General features: G+C 40.9%; 1 protein-coding gene across 1 annotated transcript in view; it reads right to left on the bottom strand.

Moving 5' to 3' along the window:
* Positions 1-213: 213 nt before the first annotated feature.
* The window catches only part of GAP43 (growth associated protein 43), a 39,993-nt gene continuing 26,068 nt past the window's right edge, over positions 214-14,138 (bottom strand). Inside the window, exon 3 of the mRNA XM_068985601.1 lies at positions 214-302. Coding sequence (XP_068841702.1) covers positions 214-302 — 89 coding nt within the window. The remainder of the gene's footprint in view (positions 303-14,138) is intronic.

Raw genomic sequence — 14,138 nt, 5'->3', positions numbered from 1 at the left:
CACACTGTTTGACTTGGGATCGTTCCTGCTTTTTTTTTTTTTTTTAAATGTTTGCCACACAGAGAGAAAGAGGGCCAGTGGGTGGGAGAGGACAGACTCACGGACGTGAGCAGGACAGGAAGGGAAACTTCAGAGTGGAGTTAAGGAGAGGGTGAGGAGAGACAGGGTTCAGGAGAGGGGAGAGTGGGGGCGTGGAAAGCCACTTCTTAAAGTTCAGGCATGTTCTTGGTCCGCCTCACGTTCTTCTCCTTTACCCTCATCCTGCCGGGCACTTTCCTTAGGTTTGGTTTCATCTACAGCTTCTGAGGAAGAAAACAGAGGGGTGGAGGGTGAGAGAAGGAGTGTTAGTATTTTGTCTCATATGCCTAGATGACAGTGTGATGGATTTCTTCTTTTCATACTGCTTCATAAAAGCTTTCAGACATCAAGAGACTATTGCTATCTCAGTAATGTAATTTCCAGGTTCAGAAGAGGTTACCCCCAAGAAGTTGCTCAGTGACGCATAGGAAACAGCTCAGGAATCAAACCATGATATCGTGGGCAAGGAGTCCACTAAACAGAGATTACCTTGGTCTGTAATCTCTCAGCTATACAAACAAGGTGTCCACACAGAGGGTCCACAACAATCTCATATTTCTGTTTTCCTTTTTGCCGCATGGCATGTGGGATATCTTAGTTCCCCAGTCAGGGATCGAACCTGTGCTTCCTGCATTGAAAGCATGGAGTTTCAACCACTGGACTACCAGAGCAGTCCTTGATCTCATATTTTTTTGCATCAGTGTCAGACTTATCAGATACCATTTGGATCATTCAACATCCATTTCAAACTTCTCACTCCTTATTTCTAAGATTATAAAGGTTGGAAAGTACAATACTTGTCTTTGTACAATCCCCTTGGAGGTAGGGATGTTCATGTCACACAGTGATGGTCACTTAGAGACAGGTTTCCCCATGAGGACCCTAGAAGAGGTGTTTGCCCTTTGTTTTCTCCTATTCCTGATGACTGTGACATCAAACAATACCTGGTAGTATAGCAGTCAGCCTGCAACCATGAAGACAAAAACTACACACTAAGGGTATGTGTGCTGAGTCGTGTCTGACTCTTTGTGACCCTGTGGACTCTAGCCTGCCAGACTCCTCTGCCCATGGGGTTTTCTAGGCAAGAACACTGGAGTGGGTTTCCATTTCCTTCTCCTGGGGATCTTCCTGACTCAGGGATCGAGCCCCTATATCCTGAATCAGCGGGGATTCTTTACCACTGCACCACCTGGGAAACACTCTGCACATAACAGCGATGAAGCAGAAAAGCAGGAAAAAACCTATTTATGATCGACCATAGTACTTCTGGGACACTTTTCCTTAGACTTTTTCTTATTAATGTGAGACAAGTAACTAACCTCTTTAAGCCACTGTAGTAGTTTTTAGTTTTTTGCAATCAAAAACATTCCATTTGACTATATTTATCCATAAGGCAAGTGTGTCTTGCTAAATAAGAAATACTTTGTGTTTTTATAAAGGCTCATTTTTTCCTTAGGGAAGAGTTGATTTTCTAATAACTTGTCTGCGTGGTTTTCTGACAGAACTCACAGATTTCGTATTATAGACAGCTTACTAATATGCCACCTAATGGAAAGAGAATCCATTCACCCTGACGTCACATCTGTCATTAAACTAAACTCCATGTGTTGGGATCCCCACGACTTCCCTCAGGTTCAGAGATTTGCTAAAGGACTCACCAGATTCAGCATATAGTTTTACTCTGGCTACTGTTTACTAAATGAAAGGATATGAAGAGGAAAAAAAGCAGCACATGTACCCCAGTATTCACTGCAGCACTGTTTACAATAGCCAGGTCATGGAAACAACCTAAATATCCTCTGGAAAATGAATAGATAAAGAAGCGGTACATATAAACAATGGAATATTACTCAGCCAAAAAAGGAACAAAATTGCCAGAAAAATGGTACAGGTGAGCCTATTTGCAGGGCAAGAGTAGATACTCAGACGTAGAAAATGTACATGTGGACGCTGCAAGGTGGGTTAAGGGGGTGGGATGAGTTGGGAGATTGTATGGACATATAACATTACCATGTGTAAAATAAATAGCTAGGGGAACCTGTTGTATACCACAGAGAGCTCAGCTCGGTGTTCCGTGGTGACCTAGATGGTAGGGGAGAGTCAAGAGAGAGGGAATATATGTATACATAAGCATAAACTAAAACACTGTAAAGCAACCATATCCCAATAAATTTTTTTTAAAAAGCAAAGGGAAAAGTTGTATGAGGCAAAGTTTGGAGGAACCCAGGCATAAGCTTCCATGAGCCCTCTCCCCATGGAGTCATGCAATATGTGCTTAATTCCTCATCAGCAATGAAATATGACATATGTGAAATGTCACAGCCTAGGGAAGCTCTCTTAAGCTTACAAGCCCATGGTTTTTATCGAAGGCTAGTCATGTAGGCACCCTCTACCTAGCATATACCAAATCCAGACTCCTACAGGAAAACAGATGTCCAGCATAAACCATATTGTTGGCACAAAGAGTTTAGGCATGGTGAACACTCTTAGTTAGGAAGTGGTGAGAACCCTCTCAAAATTCAAGTTCCCAGATACCAGCCAAGGAGTCAATTTTTCAAACAAATATTGCTAAGAATTGAGAGATGCTGAGACTAGAGAAATGGGAAACTTTTAGGAGACTATTAGAAGAGCTCATAAAATGTTTCTTTGAAATCAGTCAGCTACATATTTACATTCTGATAAAGCCAAACATTTATATCCAAACAAGACCATTGCTGCTAAATATAGTTTTTGGGATTTCTTCTTTAGAACACCTATTTAATAATATTCTTTTACACCTCTTCAGTAGGAGAAAATGCTTATCTTTTTGAAAATAAATTGTGTGTGTGTGTGTGTGTGTGTTTTAAGAATAAATACATTCCAGGTCTGGTAAACAGCAACTATGATAGGTCATTTTATCTTATGACTTGTTTTTGATCAAAGTTTTAAAGTCTGATCTATTTTGTGGGGTTTGCAACTGACTGTAAGTTAAAATGTAGTTATGCTAGTAAGACTATCTGCAACTACTCATAAAGATTTCTAAAGGCTATATCCCTCCAAGGTGACCATTATTAACTCTTGAAGAACCAGCACACTGATCACACTTTCCAACTAAAAGTTTTGGGTGAAAACTTACTCAATTCTGATCTTCATAATACTCTATGTATCAGCAGTGTGCCTCATGGATCACAGAATTCAATGCTCTAATGGATCACTTAATTTTCTACCAGAAGAAAGCTTCCAGATTCATTTGTTAGATCTTTTTATAGCAATTTGAAAGTCTTTAAGATGATTTATTTAGTTCCCTAGCCCTGCCCAAACCTTTGGAGACTAAAGATACGCCTACAGTGCTTTACCATCCTTACCAGTTCCAAGAAACAACATATTTAATGCCATCTCCAAACTGCAAAGAAAGAGAATATTGATTTGAACTGTCTAGAAGAACATGAAAGATTGACTGCAGGAGCAAGAGAAGACTTCAAACCTCTCTTACTCAAAAACTTGGGAGCTATTATATATGATTTGAAGGCGGTTAAGAAACTCACAAGATGAGAAAGTAAGCAGGATAGGTGAGAACAGAGGTATATTTGTGGAATAAGAGAACACAATTCAAAAGGGGAAATCAAAGGAACAAAGATCCAGATAATTCTGAGAAGCAGCCAAACTTTCAATCCACTTTTGGAGGTAAAATCAGGTTAAATCTTTCCAAATTCCCTCACTTTCTCTTGTTATCCTTTGCTTGGGTCCAGGAGAAAAGGTTAAGCTGGACATGCATCTGTTTGTTGCGACAGGAAGTCACTGTTGTTTGTTCTCTATTAAAAGAGCCTCAATATCTACATATCATTTTCTCTTAAATGCTTCAAAGTATTTGAAATATAATGATTCATTCGGTCATCCAATAAACTGGTTTTGAACACTTGCAATGTGCTAGACATCCCTCCAAGTATTGAGAAGAAAGGTGAGAAAACCACAAAACATCCTTGCTCTTGTTTAAGACTTTAGTATTAATACCATTAATAGGCAATGAAATTCATATTTATAGGATGCTGGCAGTGAGAGGGACCTTTAAGATCTTCAAGGGTAACGACAGTATCTTCCGGTCAACTGTGAATGTCCCATGTCCAGCACTGAACCTCTCAGAAATCACCCTGTTCACTAGCAATCTCATGAATTTTATGATTTCTGTGTTACCTTAAAAAGAGAAAGTTAACATTATAGACAGTAAAGCCATGTACTCTTCATGTTCTAGAGTTGAAAGGTGCTTCAAAAGGGAAGAGAGAAATGTGTTCATTCATTCATTTATTTATTCAGTAAAAGGTCCTGGGTCTTTATTACACACCACACACTGTGCCATGCGTTTCAAATGCAATGCATTGCAGTGGCGATACAGCAACTAAAATACCAAGCAAATATCTGCCTTCTTGGAATTCATATGTTAGTAATTATTGTCATGTGCTTTGTTTGTGGGAGAAGGGCTGGTAAAAGAAAAAGTAATATCTAGACAAGACAAGAGCAGCCTAAAAAGACATATTTTCTCCAAGGCCACTTCTCCTGGACTTGCAAAGTTGAATATCTCTAAATCTCTAATATCATAAATTTTGAAATACATTAACCTCTAGTACTTTTCATATTCTTGACCCACAACTACCAGTCCTAAGAAAGATCAAGACCTCATTAAGACAGCAAAGAAATCAAAGTCACTTCTACATCCATCTGGAACTGGATGGTGGTGGTTGCCTTAAACGAGTAAGGGGATCCACGTGGATGTTTTCACAGTGGTCCTTGAAATAGGTATGTCTAACCGGCTCTCTGATTCTTGCTGAAAATAGTTTCCGGAAGCAGCTTTTGCCTTTGTGCATTCCATTCATTTCCTGGAAAGGGTGAGAATAGCACGCCTGCAGGTTCTGTTGGTGAGCAAATACGGGAGCATATGCAGCAGCGGCTGCTTGTGTGCTCAGCCAGGCACCGGCTGCAGGGCTGAGGAGGGATGGCGGCGCTCCCAGCTGCCAGCGCCTACACTGCACTCTAATGGCCCTGTTTACTGGCACTGGTCCAGGCCCCTCCACAGCCCTACATTACTGAAATTAGGTTGAGTGGATTTCCCAGTAAAACATTATCTCTTGGGACCTGCCCAGCTCTCCCCAGCCTTGTCAACATTTATTAAATAGAAGCTGCTATCATCCTGGGGCCATGCCCACAATTACTCTACCAATCACCACTGGGCTGGGGCGTGTGCTTCCTTTCCTTCTGATTTTCACTTTTCTTGAATATTAAATATCATCTCCTCAAAGGCAAGCAATAAAAAATTCCAGTAGCAAACTCACATGTGTCCCTTTGTTACTTACATGGTCTTCCTCTTGAGCTGGGTACCAGCTGTCAGCCTGGAGCCTGGGGATCATGACTTTGGGTGGTCATGTTTGGCTCTTTTTTTTGCTTTTTATTTTTATTATATTTACATTTTAAGTTCCTTTAAAATTTCATCTCTGACACTTACTATGACTTGGAGTCATTTACTCAACCTCTATTGTCTCCCTTTCCTTATCTATAGCTGGTGTTAATATTGGTACCCACTCATGGGGTTATTAAAACACTCAAATGTGTTAATTATTTGAAGTACTTAATAAATGGGATGTTTCAGTAAACTGCTCAGTAAATATTATTATTAAGTAATTGGAAGGGAACTAATACTGGTTTAATGTTTACTATGTGCCAAGCCAGGTGCTAAGTACTTTCACATATTGGTATTCAATATATTGATATATTTCCCTTGCTTTGCTATTCCTTTGTCAGTAAAGTAGAAGTAATAGTATCTATCTCATAGATTTGTCATGAGCATTAAATGAGAGGAAAAAAAAAACCTAATATGGTGCCATTTCCTTGGTCACCTAAGTGCTTTATACATAAGAGTTCTCTCTCTCTCTCTCCACTAATTCATTCTTATCTACTCTTACCAACTGAGCTATCAGGGAAGTCCAAACAGGAAATCTGCATAGGACAGGTGAATTGTATCACAGTCTTTACAACCCCAAGGACCTTACAGTCCATGGAATTCTCCAGGCTGGAATACTGGAGTGGGTAGCCTTTCCCTTCTCCAGGGGATCTTCCCAACCCAGGAATAAAACCCAGGTCTCCTGCAATCCACCTGTAATGTGGGGGACCCAGGATCCCTGGGTTTGGAAGATCCTCTGGAGAAGGGAGAGGCTACCACTCCAGTATTCTGGACTGGAGAATTCCATGGACTATATAGTCCATGGGGTCACAAAGAGCTGGAGATGACTGAGACTTTCACTTCCACTTTCATCTATTTTTAGCCCACAGCCAAAGATAAATTTTCTTCAAGTAGCCCAAGAAAGGGAGAGAGAAGTCTGTGCCTTATAAAGCTTTTGCTTGTAGAGTAAAAATAATAATAATTCTTTGAAAAAACAGCTTTGAAGTCAAGGTCTAAAGTCCAAGATTAATCACCAGGGCAAAGCTGACTGCTGGCCAAACTTGAGAGGCATGATTCTCTGATGCAAGAACCAAGATGCTAAATAGTAATGTCTCAAAAGGCAGGAACTTCTCTGAGATTGTTTTTACTTAAGAAGAGGACAATCTTCTCTATTTCATACCTACATGGCAGTCTGTAGTTAACCACCTTACCCCCACCCTTAGCTCCATTTGATTCCCTCCAGGTTGTAGCAAAAATACATTTACTATATTGGATGAGCAAGAACCAAGGAACCTCCTGCCCTCAGATATACAGTAAACCTTGTGTCCAGTAGGCAAGTTACAGATGGGATGGCAATTCTCCAGGCTTAAATAGTACATCCAATTTTAAGAAAAATTCCCTGATTCAATAATAATTATTGAATCCAAGACTTGAAAAATAAAGCCAGGACATCTTGTCTCTTAGTCTCAAGGAAAATGATCAAACTGAGATTTTTCAGCTTTATTATAAGAAATAACTTTTCATTTCTCAGAAGGCTTTCAGTCATCTGTGGACAAGGCATGTTTGGGGAGAAATCCCTGGGGCCTTGTGGAAGACTGTTCTGATAGGGTTATTCCTTCTGCCTGTGCCCATGCTCTCTCAGTTCTTGGATTTCTCAAGCAGGGAATCCCAGCATATTGTGAAGAATAAAGAGATTGAAGACGGAAAAGTGGCCACTTTCTTCAAAGAATTCCAGGCAAAGAAATGCCATACTTCTTTAGGACTCTTGATCAAACATGATTGAAGTTAGCATTCCCCCTCCTCACCAAAAGATTATCTATACTTCCTCTTCCTGCATTTCATAGAAAGTTAATAACTTTCTAAAAAATCAAACCTCATGTAGTTGATGTTAATTATTTAGGTCCATACTTAGGAGATAAGGAAATGTCAAACAGGTTAATTGTGTCTGTTGCTCATTTTTCGTTGACTTTACTCTTAGCTATTCTTTCTTGAAGTTTTTTCCATTGATTGAATCAGGCTGCTTAGGTATTGTACCAGCTATTTCAAATTACAGTATTTCCTTAGGTATTTCCATTATAGTCATTGCTTTCAACATTGAGTTATCTTGTCTTATCTTGTGATCAGAAGTGTAGTAATTTGTGTCTGTCAGACCTAGAGAAAGTTATAAACTATTTTCTAGATTATACTGGTTTTAATTTAAAAACTCAACCAATGATTTGTAATGTTTTAACATATTTGAGTTAATATGATTTATTAAAAAATAACAAATATTTTCAACATCTGTCTTTAAAAGCAAAAGCAGACCTAGATGCGCCAGACCTCATGATCTGATATTTGACTACATGATTTGATTATCTGACTCCACAGCTAAAATGCATAAACCCCAACTAGAAATAATTCTCATTCTATAAGGGTCACTCCAATAGTGACTACAGCTGTCTAAAATTTTTTCCCTACATATAAATATCTATTGCTTGGATAATATTTAAATTTTATAATAGAAGCACTATATTTATGAGTCGTATTCAGCTTATGCTTTGCCATGTCTCACCATGATGTGTTTGGGTAGTGATTGAGATTAGCTAGACAGTTATTTATCTGTGTTGTTTAATTTTCCCTTATGGCTGTATCTACATAGCACAAAGAAAACTAAAGACTTGGCAGTTGTCTCACTAATTTTATCACTGCAAGTGGGTAAACCAGATAATTCAGGACAAAAATGCAAAATCTGTATATGTTGTCGTGGAGGGAGCTCTTAATTGTGAAATTGTAAAATTACAGAATAATGAAAGCTGAAGATCTTAGAGATTATCCGATCTCAGCCCCTCACTCCCAGAAAAACTGAAGGTAGAGTGTTTCTGTGACTTGGCCAGTCTCACAGCTAATTAAAATTCAGCAGTTCTCTTGTAATACCATAATGTCTCTTTGGGGATGATGTATTCCACTGTTTGATTCTAACCTGAATCTCTCCTTATTAGGCCTAAATGCACTGTGTAAGTCTCTTCCTCCCTGCTCCTTCCCTCCCCACCCTCCCTTTCCCTTCCCTCATCACTTTTCCTCCCTCCCTCCATTCCTTCTCTCCTTTATGAAATAAAGGGTAAACTCAATATAATTTTACTTTAAAAGCTACCAGAAATAATATTAGATACTCTGGAGGCCTGCCCAACCAGGGCTAAGGACTACTCTTTTATCAAACTTCAAAACATTATGCACAGATGGTGAGAGGTGACGTGAATATTCTAAATAGAGAGGGGACAAAAATGGGGACCTCTGCAGTTAGTGGCTTAAGCTAAATAGTTATCATTGATTATGGCAGGCTTCATAAACTCAGTGATTGAAGAAAAGAAAGTTTTAGTTGCTCAGTCATGTCCGACTCTTTGTGACCCCATGGACTGTGGCCCACTAGGCTCCCCTGTCAATGGGATTCTCCAGGCAAGGATACTGGAATAAGCTGCCATTGCCTTCTCTAGGGGATCTTCCCGACCCAGGGATTGAACCCCGGGCTTCCAAATTGCAGGCAGATTCTGAGCCACCAGGGAAATGATTGAAGAGTTACTGGACAGTGAAAGTGATTGAAGAGTTACTGGGTAATGAAAGTCCAGAAGTAGCTGAAATTACTACAGATACAGGAATCTGTACAAGATCAGTACTAGATCCGGAGAAGATTAAAAGTGCATATCATTCCTCCATCTGTCACTCCCCCTGCTTCCCAATGAAAGCAGACTGTTCAAAAGCTGACTGAGAAAGTTAACTCAATTTTGAAATTAGTTTTTAAAAAGATTATTGTAACAAGAAAGCCCTATAAAAGGTGTTTGTATTGTATGCTTGCATGTGGGTAAATAGATGCAATCCTCACCTCTCACCGGGACAACTCATTCTGCACTCATTGTGTTCTGGTTTCCTGGGGCCTGTCAAATTATAGCATTGCGTTTGAATGAAAAATTGCTTGAAGAATCAATAGCACTCACTGAAACATAACCAGAACCGTATCAAAAGAGTGATATTCATATTTGTGCTGATTTCTCTCTTTTCTGTAAAGATCTCAAAGCTCTTCTATTTAGTGGCAAAGAAAGTAATACGCCTGGCTATTTGGAGACACTGGGACAAAAATCTCTTCAAGAATGAGACTCATGGTCAGTCTGTAGCTTATGTGAGATGGAACCATGGACTTATACCCGTCCTGCTCATCACGCAGCACTGCTCTGGGGAAGGTCATCCTAGGAAGGCTTTCTCTCCTTTCTCCACTCAAAGCTTTTATTCTAATAAAACTATTTTCTAAGACACACCTTATATCCAGAATCTACCTCCTACTCTCTTTCCTTCTTCATAATCCCGTTTATTTGAAAGCAACACACAGAAACCTTAGAATAGAAAAGCTCGCTGGAGACCCGCCACCAACAACTCACCTAATAGAAGAACCCTCCTAGCAGATGGACAGCCTCCTCCTCAACAGACCACTCCAGCTCTAACTGTGCATTATTCCCGAGAATCAGCTAACTTCTGCTTCCCCTAAGTTTTCATGCAGTTCTTTCCTCTACAATAACACCAAACAAAATATATCCTCAATATGCTTTCTTTTGTAGAAGAAGGTCCAAAAATGAAAACAGCCTCTTTCTTCAAGAATTTTACCTACCTGTTTCTTTTCCCTCTTCAATCAACAAAGTTCACTAAAAATATATATATTTTAATTATGCCACCTTTTCTTTGTCTCACCTGTTAGTTCTTTTGGAGCTGACTTTATAATTTTTCTAACAACGCTCTCCTCAAATTCACCCCCTCCAATTATATCCAATGCAGAAGGGCTTTTCTCATTTACTATTACTTTTGATCTTCTTCTGACAATTCCTTTTGAAAGTGTTCATCTTTACTTGAGCTCTATGTTCTAGAAAATAGTGGAAGCTAAGAAATTCTCATAATTTTTTTTTCCTGAAGTCTCCTCACTGTTTTACACTCTAGAAAATGGCTCACTATAAAATCTTCTTCCCCAGGTGATTTGCTGTCTACTCTCTCTCTCGTGATTCCAGAAGACTCATGGGTGATCCCCTTGTTTACCCATTACAAAGCCAAAGACAGGTCATTCTTCCTTTGCCTGAACCTACTGACAAAGCCAGACTCCTGAACTTTCTATTCTTTGTTTCATGAATGACTAGCTTAGATCAGAATTGTTTGTCCCTCTGACACAAGGTAGACATAGAAATAAATAAATCTTCTTCTGCTAACTGACTAGACTTCCCCGATTACAAAATAAATCCAGTTATAAGTCACCTACCTAGAACTTACCTACTCCTCCTACAAAAGCTAAGGGAAAGCCATCTTACCAAGACACTGTTGGGAGTTGAGGGTCCCTATTGTAACAAATAGAGACAAAACTGAACAAAACTAGCTCTTTCATTATTGGTGTATTTTTGTTTCAGGCATCTTCTTAAATATCCCCTTTTTCTTAACTTCAGCGAAAACAAAATTCTCGATTTACGTTTGCTATTTCCTATCCCCTAACAAGATACATGGAGAAGGCAATGGCACCCCACTCCAGTGTTCTTGCCTGGAGAATCCCAGGGACAGGGGAGCCTGGTGGGCTGCTGTCTATGGGGTCACACAGAGTCGGACACGACTGAAGCGACTTAGCAGCAGCAGCAGCAAGACACAATCCAAGATTCAATTCTACATTCTCTTCACCAGCTCTGCATCAAACAACTCATTCTAACAACTTCAATCCTGACCCCATAATCAGGTAACCACCACATTTATGCAGAAAGAAATTTTATGTGGTAAAGTGTACCAAAAGATGGCCAGGAACACACCCACAGTTGAACAAAACTTGGTCTATGGACACAGCACAGCTAGGGAGAATATATCGCAGGGTAATCAGGAAGCATGGCAGTAAGAAGGGTTAGGAAGGACGGATCTGAGCTTGTGGGAAGGGATTTGGAGATGGATTCAAGGAAGCAGAGCTTTGCTCTTTATTGGATGCTATCACAAGTGTCATTTGAAGGTTGGGCCTCCCCATACATATCTAGAAGGAAGAATGAGGCAAGTATCATCATCCATACAGCAGGCTAGGGAAAGATTTGGCCCTTGTATGCTTTAGACACCGTCCATGCTTAGTCTGTGTGCAGACATGATTACGGGGTCTTGCTTTGTCTGGGACCATCACACAAGTCCTCCGACACTGTGTTCTATGAAACTGTGTATGTTAATAGCAGAAGACTAGGGCTCTTCTGTGGCAGCCAGGCCAGCTCCTGGCTGTCAGGTGCTGCTTTTCTCTTTCTTGGAAGAAATAGGGGCAAGGCTAAACTTGACTTTTCTAGATCTGAGGTGTCTCTGTTAAGGTCCTCCCTTGGAACTGCCTGTATCCTGCTCCAGAGTTCTCCTGCTCGGAATCCTTATGGATGTGTGAGTTCCTTGAGCACAGAAAGAAACTGCATTGATTGTTAAGAAACAGTGAAAAGGTTCTACCTCAGCGCTGTGTCATCAGCTGAAACTCTATCCTGAAAGGCTTTTACTGGCTCTTAAAGATGCTGATGGCTCCCAATGGACTAGTGGCACGTCTTCCTAATTTAACATATTTTAATTAAATAAAATCCTTCCTGAGGAAGAAAGAGTGAACCACATTGCGTCTGTCACTTCGGCTGTTTTCTCACTTCACTGAAATGATGAGACAAGTTTGGGTTTTTCTTCCTCTCTCTCTTCCCCTCCTTCCTTTAATGGCCTGTCAAAAGGAAATTCCATCCTGTGTTGGCATTAGTGCCTGCTGTAAATAAGAGGAAATGGGAGGAAAGAGGAGGTGGGGGGGAGGGGGTTGTGGGATAGAAGCTGGATCCACAGCTCAATTGCAAGGCATCTCTCAGAGTGTCTAGACACCAGCTGCCTGGTTACCATGGAAACCCACAACTTTGGCTGATGGGCTGAGGAGTAACGACTCTCAGGAGATTCTGTTGGGAGCTTGGTGGTGGGGAGAGAGGAAGGTTGGTAGTAATGGCACGGAGAGTGTTACGAGTACCGGGGGGAGAACAAGAGGAAACAGCTCTCTGTGAAACGGGGGCATTGACCTTGTCCCCATCTTTCTCAGGCACACTCTACATGCAGTGACAAGGTACAAATCTGCAATACCGGCTGGTGTCAGGACACAGGTTGCTAAAGATGAAGAGCTGAGCTGGAATGATTATATTCCCATCAACCTCCTGCCAGTGTCAAACTACTGCCTCAGTAAACCAAGGCTTTCCACAGTAAACAGATGTGATCAACAATTCCCTGAGAAGCACTGGGCGTGGGAAGTTCCGGTCCTCAAGAGTGGCTGCCACTTTCACAAGCTCTCAGAGATGAAGGCTACTCGCTGCTCCTACCTGAAGTGTCCACCCTTCCTGCTGCACTCATTATCCTGTGTCCTAGGAAAGGGCTGGGCTACTGTTACATAAAGGAGGTTGGTGGTGGGATGGTTGAGGGAATGCGTAAGAAATGAAGAGATGCCAGTTTAGGGTCAAATTGTCCATCATACAAACATATTTTGCTCTCTTCTTCATAGAGAGATGCCTACCATCAGAGGTTTCCAATCCACAGATTTTCAAGTTTTTCAGTTGCTTTCTGTAACCCTGGTCCCTTTATACACATTCCTGTTGGATGGGGATTTTTAGGTTACACTGGCACCCCTCACCCCCACCCTTCTCATCACCTAATTTTGTGCCCATTCCCACTCCCTATCCCATCTCTCCATTCCACTTCCTTCACCAGCTACCACCGCATACAAACGTGTCCCCATCCCCACTCCCCTCGCTGGGACCTCCAAGCCCTTTGGTGATGCAGACGATCCCTTTCTCACAAGAGTTTGTCTACAGCTACACAGACTATGCCAAAGCCTTTGAGTGTGTGGATCACAATAAACTCTGGAAAATTCTGAAAGAGATGGGAATACCAGGCCACCTGACCTCCCTCTTGAGAAACCTGTATGCAGGTCAGGAAGCAACAGTTAGAACTGGACATGGAACAACAGACTGGTTCCAAATAGGAAAAGGAGTACGTCAAGGCTGTATATTGTCACCCTGCTTATTTAACTTATACGCAGAGAACATCATGAGAAACGCTGGGCTGGATGAAGCACAAGCTGGAATCAAGATTGTCGGGAGAAATATCAATAACCTCAGATATGCAGATGACACCACCCTTACGGCAGAAAGTGAAGAAGAACTAGAGTCTTGTGATGAAAGTGAAAGAGGAGAGTGGAAAAATTGGCGTAAAGCTCAACATTCAGAAAACTAAGATCAGGGCATCTGGTCTCATCACTTCATGGCAAATAGATGGGAAAACAGTGTAAACAGTGGCTGACTTTATTTTTTTGGACTCCAAAATCACTGCTGATGGTGATTGCAGCCATGAAATTAAAAGACACTTACTCCTTGGAAGGAAAGTTATGACCAACCTAGATACCATATTAAAAAGCAGAGACATTACTTTGTCAACAAAGGTCCATCCACTCAAGGCTATGGCTTTTCCAGTGGTCATGTATGGATGTGAGAGTTGGACTATAAAGAAAGCTGAGCGCAGAAGAATTGATGCTTTTGAACTGTGGTGTTGGAGAAGACTCCTGAGAGTCCCCTGGACTACAAGAAGTTCCAACCAGTCCATCCTAAAGGTGATCAGTCCTGGGTGTTCATTGGAA

The sequence above is a fragment of the Capricornis sumatraensis genome, chromosome 1, assembly GCF_032405125.1.
Source record: "Capricornis sumatraensis isolate serow.1 chromosome 1, serow.2, whole genome shotgun sequence".
Lineage (NCBI taxonomy): Eukaryota > Metazoa > Chordata > Mammalia > Artiodactyla > Bovidae > Capricornis > Capricornis sumatraensis.
Note: the sequence above shows the minus strand (reverse complement) of the source record. Positions and strands in the feature narration are given on the sequence as shown.